The sequence below is a fragment of the Urocampus carinirostris genome, chromosome 15 (assembly GCF_059441175.1).
Source record: "Urocampus carinirostris isolate Australia breed hairy pipefish chromosome 15, RoL_Ucar_1.0, whole genome shotgun sequence".
NCBI lineage: Eukaryota > Metazoa > Chordata > Actinopteri > Syngnathiformes > Syngnathidae > Urocampus > Urocampus carinirostris.
Genome location: NC_142363.1, coordinates 24,008,236 through 24,026,223, shown reverse-complemented (window position 1 = coordinate 24,026,223; position 17,988 = coordinate 24,008,236). Strand labels below are relative to the sequence as shown.

At 41.4% G+C, this 17,988-nt stretch overlaps 1 protein-coding gene across 1 annotated transcript in view; it reads right to left on the bottom strand.

The window, feature by feature from the left end:
* Positions 1–4,183: 4,183 nt before the first annotated feature.
* Positions 4,184–17,988, bottom strand: part of plppr3a (phospholipid phosphatase related 3a) — a 31,083-nt gene continuing 17,278 nt past the window's right edge. The window contains exons 6-9 of the mRNA XM_088354336.1: positions 16,127–16,184; positions 12,649–12,822; positions 7,711–8,538; positions 4,184–6,925 (exon numbers count right to left, since the gene is read on the bottom strand). Coding sequence (XP_088210462.1) covers positions 6,158–6,925; positions 7,711–8,538; positions 12,649–12,822; positions 16,127–16,184 — 1,828 coding nt within the window. The 3' untranslated portion in view covers positions 4,184–6,157. The remainder of the gene's footprint in view (positions 6,926–7,710; positions 8,539–12,648; positions 12,823–16,126; positions 16,185–17,988) is intronic.

Below are 17,988 nucleotides of genomic sequence, written 5' to 3'. Positions count from 1 at the left end.
TTGCATATTCTCAGCGCACAAGAAAATCTAGCCAGCGCACAAAAATCAGGGCTCAAAATTACTAATTAAGAAGTGACTTAAGTCAAAGTTACAGTGCATGAAGGTAAAAGTACATGGGTTCCCCTGACGTTGTGTCCTAAATGCGGTATTTTGAAGTCGAGTAAAGTTAGTACAGTTTGTCGAGAACCGGCTTCTTCGGGTCGGCTCACTAAAAGAAACCGGCTCCTTCGGGTCTTAAACGGCTCTTCGGGTTGTTTTTTCTTCTTTAATCCCAACATGACCAAATATTATGTAAAATTATGCACAGAATGACTTAAAGGAAGGGGGGAATAGAACAAAAAAGAAAAAAAAATACCAAAATTAAAAAGTAGTGAAAAGCTGAGAAAAAATAAAACAAAAGGAAGAGAAAAAAAGAAGAAAGAACTTAGAAAAAAAACAGAAAAAAAGAAAAGAAAGAAATGTAGGAAAAAAAAAGTAAATGGAGAACAAAAAGAAAAAAGCAACAGCTCGGAAAAAGTAAACAGAATGAGATTTTTTTGAAAGGAATTTAAAAAAAGTAGAAAAAAACACGGAAAAAAAAAGTAAAAGTTTGTGTTGTGTCAAGCTTGAGTGTCCGTTGTCTTTGTTGTTCTGGATCGAACTGCTCTGTTTCGACTCATGTTTGTGAGTCACTCCTATATAAAAAGACTTAAGTGGTTGAAAATAATGAAAGTTTTCATAAATAAGAATTCTTACGAAACTCAAAAAAACAGAGATCAATGTTTGTGCAGAATCCTACTAAATAATAATTCCACTGAGAACCGGCCTGACACGAAACGCCTTATAAAATACATTCCATTCATACTCTAATACAAAATTGCTTCGAGGAGATTGTTAGAAAATGGTTTGAGTAAAAATGTACAAAAATTAAAGCACTTGTAAAGAGATTTTGGATGGAACAACACAAAGTATGGTAAAAAGTTCATTTTATACAACCAAGTTGAAACTCAAAGCGTGGTTCTTCAACATGGAGCTCATTAATGTTTATTATGTAGATGACGCATTTGTATAATATACAGGAAATATTTAATTTACATTGTTGAAATGACTTTCAGGTTTTTATTTTTAAATTAAATTGCATACTTTTATTTGTACTGTCACGGTTGCCATGGCGCCCAATTGGCCCCACCTGTGTGGCACCAGCTGCGGCTCATTGACAGATTGCCTTTCTGTCTATTTAAGCTCAGTGCTCTCATTTTTTCCTTTGTCAGTCCGTCAAGAAACTTCTGCCCCGCAAGACGTGGGTTTCGACTCGGTCCTGTTCCTGTTGGTATTTCCCGTCCGGTATAGTTCCTGTTTATTCTGTCCTGTTTAATTTCGGTTTCCAGTTTTCTCTCATCTCATCTCATTAGCTGCACCGCTTATCCTCAGTAGGGTCGCCGGGGTGCTGGAGCCCATCCCAGCAATCATCAGGCAGTGGGCAGGGGACACCCTGAACTGGTTGCCAGCCAATCGCAGGGCACACAGGGACAGACAACTCGCTCATTCACACCTAGGGACAATTTGGACCGGCCAATCCACCTGAAATGCATGTCTTTGGAATGTGGGAGGAAACCGGAGTGCCCGGAGGAAACCCACGCATGCACGGGGAGAACATACAAACTCCGCACAGGAAGTCCGGTAGCTGGATTTGAACCCACACAGGAGGTTCCCAAGACTTTAGAACTGTGCAGCACACGCGCTAACCACTGCTGCCGGTTTCCAGTTTTGTTTCCGTCTATTTTCGTCCTGTTTATTATTTTCTCCAGTTTTCGTTCTCGTCTAGTTTGTCCTTTTCGATATCCTTTTGCCTTATCCATCCAGTCTGTCCCGTCCTGTCCGGTATCGACCCCATCTTTCCGATATCAACTCGGGCAATTGGTATCGATCTCGTCGGCCTTTGGCTTCCTATCATTTCACGCCACACGGCTGCCTAACGTGCATGCATGCCCATTTCCCGTAAAATAAAAGGCCTTTGTAAGTAACGTCACGCGTTTGGGTCCTGATCCTTTTCTGGTTCATGACATTTTGCACCACTTTACAATAAAAGCAGCTCTACCAGATGATATGATGGTAAATCTGCAATGGACAAAGTTTTTGCTTTGACAATGAGATTTAAAGTAATAACAATAATAATAATGATAAAAGTCCAGAAAACAGACTTAACCCGTCTCAAGAGTATTAATTCCCCCTGGTTAGAAAAACACAAATACACACAATTTTAGTTTTTAAATTATTGTTTTCTGCACCATTCCAGTGCCATAAAAAATACATAAACGTGTTAATTGACGTTGTTGTGCTTGAACTTTAAAATCACTAATGTGATCTAGATTTTAGGTATTAAGGTTAGGTTTAGGAAATGCACAGTTGGGATTTCAGGATTAGGAGTTAAGGTTCAGTGATAGAAAATGAGTATGTTTTAGAATTTCTGGTTTTGTTTTGAACAGTAGAGTTAAGGTCAAAGTTTAGGGTTGAGATTTCAGTAACATTTTTTAATTGGGAGCTTATTTGTTTAGGGATAAGAGTTTTAGTGTATATTACGATTTGGGTTTGACAGGGTAGAGGTCACCAACCTTTTTGAAGCTAAGGGGCCGGTCACACAGACATTTGCGGCTGAATCACGGCCAGAAATTTCTGCCTGTGAGGCAGACGCTATTGGACGCTTTGAGATCGCAATGCAGACGAGATACAGTAGTGCTTAACACGCGGTCGGAAATTCGCACGCGGGTGGCAGCGCGAAAAAGTTTTGCGCTGCTCAATTCTTCAGAGCGCGGGTACACAGCCTTTCACGAGCGTATCAAGGCTGAACCACGGTCAGAAAATTCTGGCCGCGAAGCGGATGCTGTTGGGCGCTGTTGGACGTTTTGAGACCGCCATATAGACGAGATACAGCAGTGCTTTACTCGCGGTCGGAAATTCACACGTGGTTGGCCGCGCGCAAAACTTTTGAGCTGCTCAAAAGTTTGAGCACGTGTTAAACCGCGTGCCGCACACGTGGTCAACACGAGGTAATGACGCGGAAATGACGCGGAAATGACGCGGAGCGACGTGCTCTGGCCGCGGCCAGGGCGTGGTTACACATGGGTAGGACGGGAAATTTCAGCGGGTAATCGTGGGTCGAGCATGGTAATAGCATGTTCTGCGCCTGTATCGCGGTGTTCTTACGTGAAATTAGCGTGTTACGCGTGTGACAGTCAAACGCCTTTCTCCGCGTATATACAGCGCGATTTGCCGAGCACACAAGCACACGTCAGTTGTGCTCGAGACGTCAAGGGGGTGAACATGGATCCCCGTCAGCGTAGTGACCTCGTCTTAATCCATTTTTATTTCTTGACATTTATTTTCAAGATAATAAAATAAAAATGATGTCATAGCTTGAAATCTTGATCTTCACGGGACTGTGTCTTGAGCGGTTATGATTTCTACAGCCCGGTGTTATCCGAGAAATGCATCCCTGCCGAGATTTGCATCCCCTCGCTACTACAACCACTTTTACCTCGTTTTATCTCACTTTTAGGGAATGTAATGGCGAACATATAACCAAAACCACTTCGTCTTGCATTTGTTGGAAATGTAATACAACTTAAACCATTCCGTCTTTGTTTTTGTTGTGAACGTAATCGAACGGTAAATCCTCCCCCCCTCGCGTGAACGCGCATTCTGCTGCGCTTCCAACGAAAGCGATCGTATTCTATATAAAACACTTATTAAAACTATAAAGCGAGCTAATTATAACAATTGGGAGATCCTAGTCTATATAACGCGTTTATTTAAACAATAAAGTGCGATCGTATTCAACAACATGCGTTTGTTAACGCGGATTAAAAAGTCACCAACGTCAATGCACGCTTACAACAAAAGCGATCGCAGCAGAATGCGCGTTCACGCGAGGGGGTGGGGGGGGGGGTGTTGCGTAGGAGTCGGATTTGGGCACAACACCGGCTCAGGAGCTTTTATACCCGTGGTCCACACGAGAAAATGATGCAGAAATGACGCGATGAGGAAGCGGAACAGTCGCCGGCGTCTGTTTTGCGGGCATACCACCGATGAACAGCGGGTTGGCCAATTTTGCGCATTTTCCATCGCGGGCAACCACGGGCAAAAAAAAAACGCAAAATTGTAGCCGTGATTCAACCGCAAATGTCTGTGTGACCGGCCCCTAAGAACTGTTATGCATTTCTTAAATAACATAATACTTACTATTTCATTACTATGTTATTATAATTTAACCAGGATCCTAAGAAGTAGGGTAGGAAAAGGTTCACTAAAACATCTTCATATGAGGGGATCAATTTACATATTTAGATTACAAGCACATTTTAAAAATAATTCTGGAAGAATGTATCATGTATTTGAAGACACTGATCAAAATTCCAGTTCAAAATCAAATTTCCTAGATAATGACAAAGACCCAAGAGAAAAAGAAGCTTTTTCAGAAGTGGTCAGTGGGCTACTTAGGTGTTTTTAGCAGGCACCACGTCCATGACCCCTGCAATAGGGGTTAAGAGAATCAGGGTCTGGGTTGGACTTGAAGATTCAGGAATAAAGTTGTATTTGACTTTATATTTCAAGGCTTAGAATTGGAGACTGATGGGTTTTACACCCCAGCGAGGTCCTGGTTCTTACTGGGTTAAGCTTTTCACAAATATTTGCCCCTCCTACGGGGTTCAGATATTTCTGTCAAAGTTAAGGGTTGTATTCAGGTTTAATGTTCATGGTGAGTGTTTAAGGGTTGGATGTTAGGCTGATCCATCTGGATACAGTTGATAGAACTCACATTAAATCTTGAACTAAGGGTTTACAGTCTGGTTTAGGATCATCTACCTGTCACCATGTTGGTGACCCGTGATACAGGGACTAAGAGTTTGGGGTTCTGGGTTGGACTTGAAGACCATAAGTTTACAGATAGAGAGGTGTAAGATTGTGGAACAAAGTTGTGTTTAAAGGGTTAAAGCTGGGGTGGGATGTTTTTTTGTTTAGCTTTAGAACACACATTAATTCTTAGACTGGATTTTAAAGACTAGGTTAGCATCATCTACCTGTATGTAGATGATATCACTCACTCTTGGGCAAACAAACACAGAGACAGTAGTGTAAGAGCAGGGGGTCCAGAGGTTCCCTGCCCCTGTGACTCTTTTTTTCTGGTAGTGTACGGTAATTGCACTCCAGAGAACTCTCAGTCAAACCAAATCAAATTAGGACAAAGCCCTAAAATCCCTCAGTGTAAGACTTGAGCAGAGGTAACCGCATTTACTTGGCTACATCTAGTGACCACGTTGTGTGATTTGAGGCCTTAAACTCCTGTATTCCAGTACGCCTGGATAAGGATGTGCAACTTACTCCGACTAAAATCCACATTAGCAGTGAGTGTTTAAGGCTTGAAAGTCAAACATCCACAGCAGAAAGTGTTAGGGGAACAAACAAAAGCAACAAACAGCTGCAGTCATCTTCAGCAACATCAGCGTAGCCCGCGGTTGTTTTGCTTTCTTGTCCTTCTTCGTCCTCTCAAAAGAGAACAGATTTGAACAAATCTGAGGCATTTCGGAAGTCTATCGCCTCCCACAGCAGCAGATGTTTTTTCCTTCCTCGTGGAATTATCTATCTTTCTTTCTTTCCTGGCCGTTTGGTCTCCATCCTCTGCTTCTTGCAGATAACTGATGGAATAACATCAAATGATTTAACTGGAGAACTCTCATGGATTTAGAGCAAATATGCTGTCCTGGATCGGAAGTTCCTGTCAACACGCGTCGCAATTCAAAAGAAAAGCATTCGCGCCCTACCCAAAGTCAACTGGCAATTTTGTACCAGTCTGAACAAATCTCACACAATAGGATACTGTTTATCAAAAAACTCAAGTTCATGAAAGACAGTGAAATACAAACTTATTTGGACATCTCCTTCCAACAGGGAAAAAGGCCAAATGACAAAATTGAAAAGAAAAAACTGGCATCTTCGAAGCTTGAGTTTTAACACTAACTCCTAATCTATCAAAACAAAATTGCTGAACAGACACAACTGAGTGCCATTGTTCCCCATTTCTCCTGAATGGTACTGGCTCATTGATTTCTAATAGTTGGATTTGATTTGTTTCTGCTGATTCATCAAAAGAATATGAGTGCAACACTCCCGTTAGGTGGCGTTATAGCATTCGTTCGTTCTGCAGCGCCTTGTAGTAGTGCTCCTGCTCAGCATGGCTGCGGGCCGAAACGGACGGCCGGCGTGGGAGTGTCGATGAGCGGGACAGCATCTGGTCATCGATCAGCAAGTCGGGGTGAGGCGGAGGGGGGAGCATGGCCGAGCACGAAGGGTGGGGAGGGGGTGGTGGAGGCATGGAAGAGGCTGGGAGTGGAGGCGGGGGTAAGGGAGACAAGGAAGTTATCGGGGACACCTGAGAAGGAGGATGAGAAAGCAGAGAGGTTTGAGGGGGAGGCGGTGGGAGATGGGGTGAAGAGAGTTGGGGTGGGGGAGGCAGAGGGGAGGTGGAGGTTGGATGGGGTAGTAGTGGGGGCTCCGGAGGGTCGCTGCCCTGTGACTCCTTTTTCACCGGGAGTGTCCGGTAGTCGCGGTACAAAGGGGCGTTGTCCTGCCCCCGCAGCAAACCGCGATGCTTGTCCAACGCTGCCGTGTCGCCGCCCATCAGGTTTCCGCTGATGGTGTTCCTCCATTCCCACGGCTTCCCGTTAGAGGCTGTTACTCGCACCACTGGGTGGTGGGGGGCATGGGCGTCTATGGTGACGATGCTGCCACTGCCGGCGATGCTGCCGGGGTTGCTTCCCATGCAGCTTTCTCGGTCAGAGGGGATCCGGTAGTAGGGTGACTCAGAGCAGTTGGAGCCGCCGCCGGATGATGAGCCACCACCCTCCAAAGGAACCCCACTGAGGCTCTGCTGCTTGGACATTGCTATTACCTGCAAGAGTGGAGATACGTTAGGAAGGATTTTTTTGACTCATCTGGAGTTTGTCCAGAAGGAATCTGATAGATGTCTGGGGTAAACCCCAAAATGGTCTTTGTCCGAATTCAAACAAAAAAAAACCCTTGGGCAACAGGGACTGAAAATCATGGGTAGGTGTACACTTGGAAGACACATACAGACAACTAGCCTTTTAGATTGACAGCTATAGAAAATTGAGAGTCTGAACATCTGGAAAAAATGGACAAAGTCTGTTGGTGTTCTTGCAACATCCATTACAGGCTGATGATCCTAGATGCAGAATTACCTCATGTACAACCCGTTTTTACGGATTTTTTCTTAACTTTTGTCATGCTGAGGTTTTTGTTTAGTTTTTCCTTGCCTTCATATATGCTTCAGATCAAGGGATGTTGTAATGGGGGTCTGTGCAGCACTTTAAGACTTTTAACTATTAAGGCTATACGGATAAACTTGACTCAAATTGACACAAGTATACAGAAAACATTGCAAGAAACAACACCTTGTAACTGAGTGGTAACTAATCAATGAGAGAGAAAGGATACGGTGTCAGCATCCAAGCTGATCTGCCCATTAGCAAGCTCTGTCGATACCTGCTTCTGATCTTGACCTTTGACTCGAGTTTGTTAGAGTCCCAAAAGGTTTCCAATTTTGGAAGAGCTGACTTCACTAATTATGGTCCATGGTATGTACCCTTCTGAGATGGACTCCAGCTGAGCCAGGATGAAAATGCATGAACGATTCATTTCACAGTTAGAACTCACCTGAGTGACTCTCGGCTGAGTGGGTGGATGAGCAGGTTGCGTGTTGGGCACCCTGGGGGTAGACACGGCAATGGGCCCCACGCTAGGTTCCTTGGTGCCACTCCTCTCTGCCTCGGTGAGTGACAGCCACTTGGCGCGAGTCTTGGCGCTCTTAGGGGAGACGGGAGGCGGGCGCGTGGCTTCTTCTGGGATGTGGACCAGTGGCGGGGACACCACCATCCGAACCCCTGTAGGTGTTGCAAGGCCTTTGTTGGCTTGCACTTTTGGGTAAAGGGATGAGGGCACCCCTTGGTCGCACGTCTCTTCTGCTGTGTCCGCCGCCTCTGCCCGTTCATTGGCCTCTTCTTCATCCCGGGAGCTTTGACTCCTCAGCTCCAGAGATCGTTGCTTCCACTCGGACACCAGCTGCCGGGATCTCTGTGGGTCCAGGGGCACGTGGAAGGTCATATGGCGCTGAGAGGTGGGTGGCTCGTCGGAAGGTGAGATGGGGCTGTTTCCGTTGGCCACCCGAGGTAGGGTGTTGCTGAACGTCACCATGGTCTCTTTGCCCATGGGGCCGCGAGTCGCCAATAACTCCACGTCTGCACTGGCTCGCTTCAAGGAGGCCAGGGAGGCTTTCTCTCGCCTCACTTTGCTACGGGTCCCGGAACCCATGGCCACGGCCAGTTCTTCACGGCTCTCGGACCCACGTGCGGGTTTTCGGTAAAGGGAATCGTGACTGCGCTGACTCAGCACCCGAAGGGTATCCTTGTGTGGAACCGCTGACATTTTGGGGTAAGGTAAAGTATCTTCTTCAGATGCTTTGAAGTTTGCCACTGCATACACAGCCTGGAGGAAGAAAGGTATGAAATCAGAGGCAAGATCTGATTGTGTAAGTCATCAATATTGCATGATTGTATAATAGTTTGTTATTTTTTTAATTAAAAAAAAAAAAAATTCTGGGGCAGCACGGCAGCGCAGTGGTTAACGCGTGTGCGGCACAGTTCTAACGTCTTGGGAACCTCCTGTGTGGGTTCAAATCCAGCTACTGGACTTCCTTTGCGGAGTTTGTATGTTCTCCCCGTGCTTGCGTGGGTTTCCTCCGGGCACTCCGGTTTCCTCCCACATTCCAAAGACATGCATTTCAGGTGGATTGGCCGGTCCAAATTGTCCCTAGGTGTGAATGAGCGAGCGAGTTGTCTGTCCCTGTGTGCCCTGCGATTGGCTGGCAACCAGTTCAGGGTGTCCCCTGCCCACTGCCCGATGATTGCTGGGATGGGCTCCAGCACCCCCGTGACCCTCCTGAGGATAAGCGGTGCAGTCAATGAGATGAGATGAGATTTTTTTTCTGAATATTGAGCCCAATGAAATCTGCCTAGCAACATGAACATGATCAATTCGATTGGTTTAGCACTTACCGGGCACATTTTACTTATAATTCCTTTGAAAATATATAGATTTTTAATTTGTAATTTTTCATTCATGATTGTTATTTATTTAATCATTTTTATATGAAGGCCCGACTTTTTATATTTTAAATTAAAAATTCTTTATCTTCTTATCTGCAACTTTGTACTTATGTTGAAAGTGTGCATTTTTCTATAAATAAATATATTTAAAAATCAATACTATTAGCCTTACTATGACTACTAAAACCAGAAATTGTACTACAACTATGACTTCTAATGATGAACATTTTATTATACTCTAAATTAAATGAATTGGAATATTTTCTGTGCATCCTAGTGTACTGTTGCTGGTGACAAAGGAAACAAGTTATTTATCCAGTATATATTCATTTTGAAAATGTTTTGGGTCACATATCATTTTTAACAATGTTGAATAATGGAAACTAAAAATTGATATATTCAAAAATATTTAAATATACATTTATAAAAACACAACCAAAAAATACATTTTTAAAAAAATCCACCATTAAGTAGTATAATAAAAATATTTCAATACCTTGAAATAGTTTTAACAGGCAAAATAGCCCATGTAGATAAAAGATTGGATTCGGCTGCTTGGTGTGGTCAGTGTTCGGGAGCTGCAGTGCCCAATTTGAACAGCAGAAACAGGTTACAAAAGAAGATGTTTATTGATTTTGTTGGTATTTACTTGGGGTGCCTTGACAGGAAACCTACCTGAAGTCCTAAAGTACAAATGTGTACATTTTCCCTGAAAATGTGTGAAATCTGGAGCCTATAAGCCACCAACACTCAAAACAAGATTTATAAAGTAGTTTAGATTTAGATATCCAAATTATATTTTCAATAAGGGTATCATATATCTAACTTTGGGTGGGCACAATCAATAATCCCTACCATAAAGCGGTAACATTTAGTTTCCTCTAAACTAGAAAAAAAACTTCCTCTTCTTTATGTGAAGGACATGAAGGAAAATCTGTGACAACCATTTTTTCCTTCTTCTTTTTCTTTTCTTTCTCCTCCCAAAAGTGTGAAATTGCTGCGGCAAATTCTTATCCGATTACCGCTTTTCTCTCTGCCGCTCTCGTAATAAGGAGAGCTAAAAATAGCTCGCCGGGAGAGAAAACCAAAGAGTAGGTGACGAATAAAGAGTTTGTGTTGGCGACCACAGAAAGACAAACACAACTTAAAAGTGATTTATCTTTCTAAAGTGACGGCGACTTTCTACCTTTTCCAAACACTGCCTGGTTGTTCATTTTTGTAATATCCTATTGGTGCCATGCAAGCTGCGCTTACACAACTCAATAACTCCATTTTTATCAAAATATTGAGTATTGCAGTGTGTCCCATCCTTGCAACAAATGTTCTGAATGTCAAAGTTCTTATTTTTAGCTTCCTACATCTCGAATTAATAAAAGCGTGCTTCCTGTTTAGCTTTCTAGGATGAAAATGGTGAAAGTAAGAAAAGAACTGTTTCAAATATGGTCGAAATGCCAACCCAAACCACAAATAAGATAAATAAAGAAGAGTTTATTTGAGTGTTTCTAAGAGAGACACATACATACACACACCATACAAGCAGCTTCACAGATGCTGCAATGATAATTTCAGCCAGAAGATGGCGTCAACAAGTAGAGTAATCTGAAGTTACGGACACCACTTTCAAAGTTGTTTTATCTAAATTAACGTTTTGATTTATGGATTTTCTTTTTCTCACATTATATTATGAATATAATTGATACAACTAGAATGTAACCTATTACTGTGCTGAACATCTGCAGATGCAGAATGAGGCCAGCAATTTTCTTGCCCCATGGTAGAGGGCGTCTGTGAGACCAAGGATTCTGATTTGTCGCTGGTGTTGGGAGTAACATGTTATAACGGAGCGCATTCCTAGAACGCCATTACTTTTCTCATTACTGAGTACTATAACGCGTTATTAGTAATATTTTCGAACACAACTGTTGTTACAATACGGTGCGTTACTCCGCTACTTTTTGAAATATACCTCTAATTTCAATGCACTTTTTTTGGTGAAATAACGATTCCTTCTCTGGCTTGTGGGAAAAAGATCTTAAGCGCCCTCTACAGTTCAACATGTTAATTGTTTTGAAAGCGAAAATGAAAGCAGCAGAAACACGGAGACTGTGAAGCAGAGGCACGGTGATACGCTCTGTAAAAATTCCTTAATTTTTTGTTGCTTTGGACAATAATTGTCTGTAAGTATGAAATAGATTGTGATGACTTTTATGGATATAATGTTTATTGTAGCATTTTGTACACATTTGCCTACTTTTATGACTCGGTATTAGCCTGCGTTAGCTTAGCACGAAATGTTTCTGTATGGTTAGCAAGTTAACAACACTTTTTGTAATATTATTTCAGTTTTACAGCGACCTTATAATGGTGATTCAGGACGTCTACTGTCTAGATTGGCCAAATCGGTGAAACTTGGGAGCGAGGGCAGCATACCAAAACAACTCCGAAAACAACATACGGGCATGTTTATATCTACCTACAAAATACAACTGAATACAGTTACTGTGGCATCGTCTCATGCATTGAATGGAGAATGTGTAATTTCGCCCCACTGATATTCTCCCTACCATACATACTCAGATCCACGCCATATTATCAACAATAGAATAAAACACTGAAATCAGGGGGTCAGATTTTAACAAATATATGTAGTTATGCGTGCCACCAGTAGTCAATGGTCGGAAGTGTTTGGGGAGTGGGCGTAGCTTCATCAGGAAAAACATAGGTGCGAACGGAGGATGAGAGTGCTTTTTTTCTGTTAAATTATTTCTGCAATGTGCCATGCTCTAAGAAAAAAAGAAAACATTACCTAGAAATGGAGACGGAAATTATCAGGTCGTTTGAAGACAAGCGCCAAAATTGATATGGAGTGTCTTGACTGTGTTAGTTTGCAAGATTGCACAAGCCAAGAAATATGAAGGCTTCACCGTTTCTACAGGTTAGTGTCCACATTTTTTTCTATTTCCTTTGTCACGTGGATATTTCTAAGCAGTTTTAGGGGGCTGGTTAAGTAAAAAATTTGTTCCGCATTTTGATTAACGGCTGTTTTGCATCATTATCGCTATTGGCCAATCATGTTGCTGTTCTTTGATACCACATCCTTTAAGGCTGATCTGTATTTGTATTTTGAAGAATTAATGAAAAAAAGAGAGGGCTCACAGGAAAGCTTTAGTAAGGGGCAAATTTTTATATGAAAACTCTACTCTCAATCCTCTTTGCAAGTTCAAAATCCATTGATGTCTTCTCACCTAATTTTGAGGTTATTGAAAATGTGCTTGGACTTTATTCAATAATTAAGGTAAAACAATAGTTTTTCTATGCTATAGTTTATATATTGCTTTTTGGTTAAGACAATCATATGATGTATAGGATAATGTTCATTTATTTATACTGTATATCTGACTGTGCCTAACAAAACACAATTCTCATTGCACGTTACTGGTACAAAATGGCCCTTTAGTGAAAAAATGGGTAGCTTTCTACACCAACTTACCAAGTAGACGCCGATTCCGGCTCCGATTACGTAGCCCACATAGACGTCAATTGGGTGACTCCGATGCTGGGTTATTTGCGTGAGTCCGGCTAAGCCCGCCGCCATGCAGAATCCAAAAACCAGGAGAGGCTTGAGTAACTTTGTGGTTGCTCCAATGCTAGCGTTGAAGTACATCTGGGGTACAAATTATAGAATATAATCAATATTCACTGCTATTCCAATATTATATTCTGTATTGTTTCCTGTTAAGTGTTTTAGAATGTGTTTACCCTGTCGTGCCACGTCAAATCTCGTAAGTAAGGTACGCTACTTTGTTATCAGTGAAAAGAATTCTATTCTATTCTATTTTATTCTATCAATATACCAAAGCTATATTTCGACACACTGACATTTACTATTAATTCATTCCCCTTTGCTCTTCCCAACCTGACACCAAACATTACGCTCACAGCATGAGGGGTGAGTTGCTGTTCCATGCAACCCTTCATCAGTAGGGAGGCTCGACAACAAACAACGGTTTACCCCCTCCGCATCATTTGCGTTGATATCAGTCAGTCTTAACTATCCTTCGCTATTCACATCCATCCCTAGCATGCACTCTTAAGTTCAGTAAATTAACTGACCTCACATCCAGAGCATGTTTCACCCCTTTCACTTATTCTTTTCCCCACGACTTCTGCACTAGATGCTCTTTTAGTCAAACGGCCTTCATCCATTCTTTCCATATGTCCAAACTATCCCAGAACGTTTTCATCAACCCTCTCAGCAAGCTCTCTCACAACATCCGTTGTTCACCTTACTTCCTCATTCCTTAGCGTATCCAGTTGTGTCACTCCACACTACCCAAACATCTCATTTCAAAGAGATTTAACCTATTATGCTCATTTACGCTCAAAGCCCACGCCTCTGAGCCATACATCACTGTTGTTACCACCACACCTTCATGCAATCCTCTATTTCCACCCATTTGCAGATCTCTACATTTGAACAATCCGTTCAGCACACCCATTGCCTTGCACCCTTCACCCACCCTCTTCACATCTGACTCTAAACCACCAACTGCTGCCACATACGAGCCCAAATACTTAAAACCGTCTACCTCCTGTAACTTTACACCATTCAACACAATCTTTACTCCACCTACATTAACACCTCTCAAACACCTCATTAACTTACTCTGGTCTACCTTCTTCTTTGGCTTCTTTCTATTAAAAACGCTATCAAACTCCAATACCAACCCAGTCAGTCCTGCTGCAGAGTAAGGCACCAAAGCAGTGTCTCCTGGAAACAACAGCTGACTTACATGTAACCCACTCTCACACACATTCTATTCTATTCTATTCTATTCTATTCTATTCTATTCTAAAAAGAATAATCTCCATATTTTTTCATGAACGGGGTTTTTATAGTTAAAAAACTGCAAAAATGCCAAACAAATTAAAATGCTCCAAAATACAGTATATGTCTTTTTGAAATAGCAAAAGAAGGACAAAGAATGTAGAAAAATTATATTAATGATTGATTATAACTATGTAGTTAAAAAGAAGAAAAAAATGAAATTCAGGGAAAAAAAACAACAACTCCAAAGCAGTGCAAGGCCTGGCAAAATAACCCTGATCTCCTAAAATATACATATTATCATGATGACTGATGCAAGGCACCTGAGTCTGCTCCTTTGGCGCCAATTGCTTCGGACGCTGATTGGTTATCTGTCACTTTCTATACCCCCGTGTTCCTGTCACCGGTTGTCAGTCCGTCTGCGAACCTGAGCTTACGCTAGGCAAGCCTTTCGACCCTGACTCTTTCCTGTTTCCTGATTTCTGTCTGTTTCCCGGCTCTGACCCATTTTCTGAACTTGACTACGATTTTTGCTCCCTCGTCCCGGCCACAGAACTGTTTTTTCCCGCTCTCGACACTGCCATCGATCGCCACGGAAATACCACTTCCGCATCTGAGCAACCTGCTCCCCGCAACCAGCGATCTACGGGTCGTGTGTACTATGCTTTCCCTTCTTCCAAATAAAACTAAGAGAAACACATGCAAGTGGGTCCTGTCCTCATTCTGGTCCTGACACACATACAGTAAAATTTACTTAATTTACTTAATTTATTTATGAGAAAAAAAGAAGCTTAAACTATTAAAAGAACTCCACAAAGTGAAAATGATACAAACACACAAAAATAAGCTAAATGAAAAAAAATTTGGAAAACACCATAATAATCATTCTAATGGTCAAATAAATAGTCAAAGAATAATTTTGTTCGTTTTTAATCCCTAATTTCAAAAATAAAAAATGTGATTTAGATAAATGTGATTGAAGGAAAAAATGAAATATAGTAAATACAACTTTTAAATAAACAAAAGTAAAACCCAAGTATGAAATGAATAATCCCTCATTTATTGCTTACAGGTAAAAAATGAAGTTGTTAATGAGAAGATTTTTTTAAGGCAACTATTCTATATTTCTTGCAATTTACCCTAACGAAAATACTTTTACATAAAAAGGAATCCCACAATGTCATGAACCGAAACAGGAGGGGAACCCAAATGCGTGACATTTCTCACACAAGCCTTTATTTTACGGGAAATGGGTCAGTCATGCACGTTAAACCAAACGCCAGTGATTCGGCGATTGTTGGGCGGAAGGCAGCAGTCTGGCGTGGAATGACACGAAGCCAGAGGCCGACGAGATCGATACCAATTGCTCCAGCAGATATCGGACAGATGGAGCGATACCGGACAGGATGGGACAGACAGGATTGAGACCAAAACTGGATATTTAAATTAAACAGGACAAACTAGACGGGAACGAAACTGGAGATCAATATTAAACAGGACAAAATAGACAGGAACAATACTGGACAGGAAACACAGGCAGGGAACCGGACAGAGACAAAACCCACGTCTTGCCGGGCAGAGGTTCGTTGACGGACTGACAACAGGCGAGTGAAAGGACTGAGCTTAAAAAGGACAAGGAACCAATCAGGAAGCCCGCAGTGGCTGGCGCCAAACGAGCTGGTACAGGTGATCCAAATCAGTCATCATGACACACAAACAGGAACAAAGTAATAAATTTACCAAAAAAGGCAAAAATTAACCCTGTAGTGAAGGCAAAAACTTATGTGAAAAATATCAGTTATAATGTTCCATGTTTTTGCTCAACTTCTGAGAAATAATATCTGTCATTACCATTATTAATGTTATTATGACTATTATTATTTTCAACAATTTGGAATCATGTATTCCCCATTGCATATACAGTTTATGAATCCACACTGAAAAACTAATAGTTTGTTTACTGAAAGAAAGCTGACATGGTAGAAACCTTCCTTCTGCTGTGTCAGCACTTATGCAAGACACAACAAAAAACTCCCGGATGATATTCGTCCACTGACACCCAATTTTAAAATCTCACCCATCCGAACAGCGTTGGTTTTCTTGCACTTTGCAAAAAATAAGAAAATAGAAATCGGCTTACGGAAATGTAGACGGCAGCAAAGCCAGACAGTGTTGCATGCTGGGACGGGAACGTTTTCCTGCAAAGGTAAAGAAAAAGACGATGAAATATGAGTTGGTGCAACACAAGCCAGATGTTTCATAGGGATTGTTATTAAGGTGCTCTATATTGTGTGTTTTTTTGCGTGGTGGGATTAGCTCGCTATCGGCGGAATTAGAAATAATCTCTATTGTGGTGTATAAGCCGCGTTACGTGGAGCACATGAAAGTGAAAAAGCTTTGAAAAATACAAAATATGATGTCCTACCACTAATACTACACTCATAAATGTATTTTTCTTTTATTTGTATTATTATTGGGAATTTTAATTGTTCTCTATACATTGTACCCATACAGATTTGAGTGAGAGGAAACATTTTTGCTTTTTGGTCACTTTGAGTCTCCGTAGTTTGTATTTTTCCTTGTGTTTTGTAGCACTCATAATTGCTTGCACTACACAGCTCAGCGACATCTAGTGGTCAAATAATACTACGGGCCGGCAGTAGCTCATGAGGTGAAGAACTCTGCTTGGGATCAAGAGGTCGCAGGTTTGATTCCCGGTTCCTGGTTATATGACGAAGTGGCAAGACACTGAATTCCTAATTCCCCCGTTAAGCAGGTAGTGTGTGAGTGTGTGTGAATGGGTAAGTGTGAAGCACATTGTAAAGCGCTCTGAAAAGTGATCTTGAATGTAGATTTGGGATTATTATGTAGGTAAGTAAAAGTTAAACACAACCATATTGGCTTTTAATAGAGAAATTTACACATACAATTTTATACAAACAATTAAAAACATTTCTTGGAAATGTAACTTTGTACAAAAATAATTCAAGTAAACAAAAATATGTTTTACATATTATCAATAAGAATTCACCAAACAAAATGCCCCATTTCTTTTTTTTTTTTAAATATTTAATTTTCACTTATTTAAAAAAAAAAATAAAACAAAATAATGTTTTATCCTATTATTTCGAAAAAAAACGATGAAACTCTTTTTCAAATAGTTTAGAAAAAACTTTAAAAAACTGATTAACTGATATGGGAGATACTTTTTCAGATGGTCGAGTAAAAGTCAATCATTATTTTTTTTCTTCCTTACTGTTGTTTTAGGTTGTAATGTATTCACTTACTACTAGATGGAAGTCATGACTTGATTGCGTCAATTGTTATTATGCCTATCACTACAAAACAGTGACGGGCAGTCAGGGGAGGCAGGTGAGGCAGTTTGCATCGTGAGGTTTCGCTTTTCCCCATGAATATATCTATTATATGCAGACAACCACATATTTGGGCTCCAATTTCAAATGTAAATGTAAATCATATAGCCCTTTTCAAGTCAATGAAGACCTCTCAAAGAGCTTTACAATGTGCTTTTCCCTTTTACGCACTAACTATCGGATAGCAGCGTTGTTGTAGAATGTAAACTTGCATTTGCAGAATAGATTTGCATATGAAATGAATGATCTGCATTTATATAGCGCTTTTCAAGTCAATGACTTCCCAAAGCGCTTTACATTGTGCTTCACATTTCCCAATAGCGGCCGTGATCTGTGCAGCCATGTAAGGCGCTAACCTGCTTATTGGGGGTATTGGGGGTTCAGTGTCTTACCCAAGGACACTTCGGCATGTAACACGGACAAGCCGGGATTCGAACTGGGATCCCTTAATCCTAAAACGATCGCTCTACCTCCTGAGCTACTGCCGCCCCATACATTTAGAAAGAAATGTAGAAAGACTTGCTTACATTTGGGAGAAATGTTGCTTACATTTCGGGAAGGTCTCGGCGGACGAATTAGTATAGACAATCCTCCTTAAGGGAGGACAAGAGATAACGGCAAAGGGCAA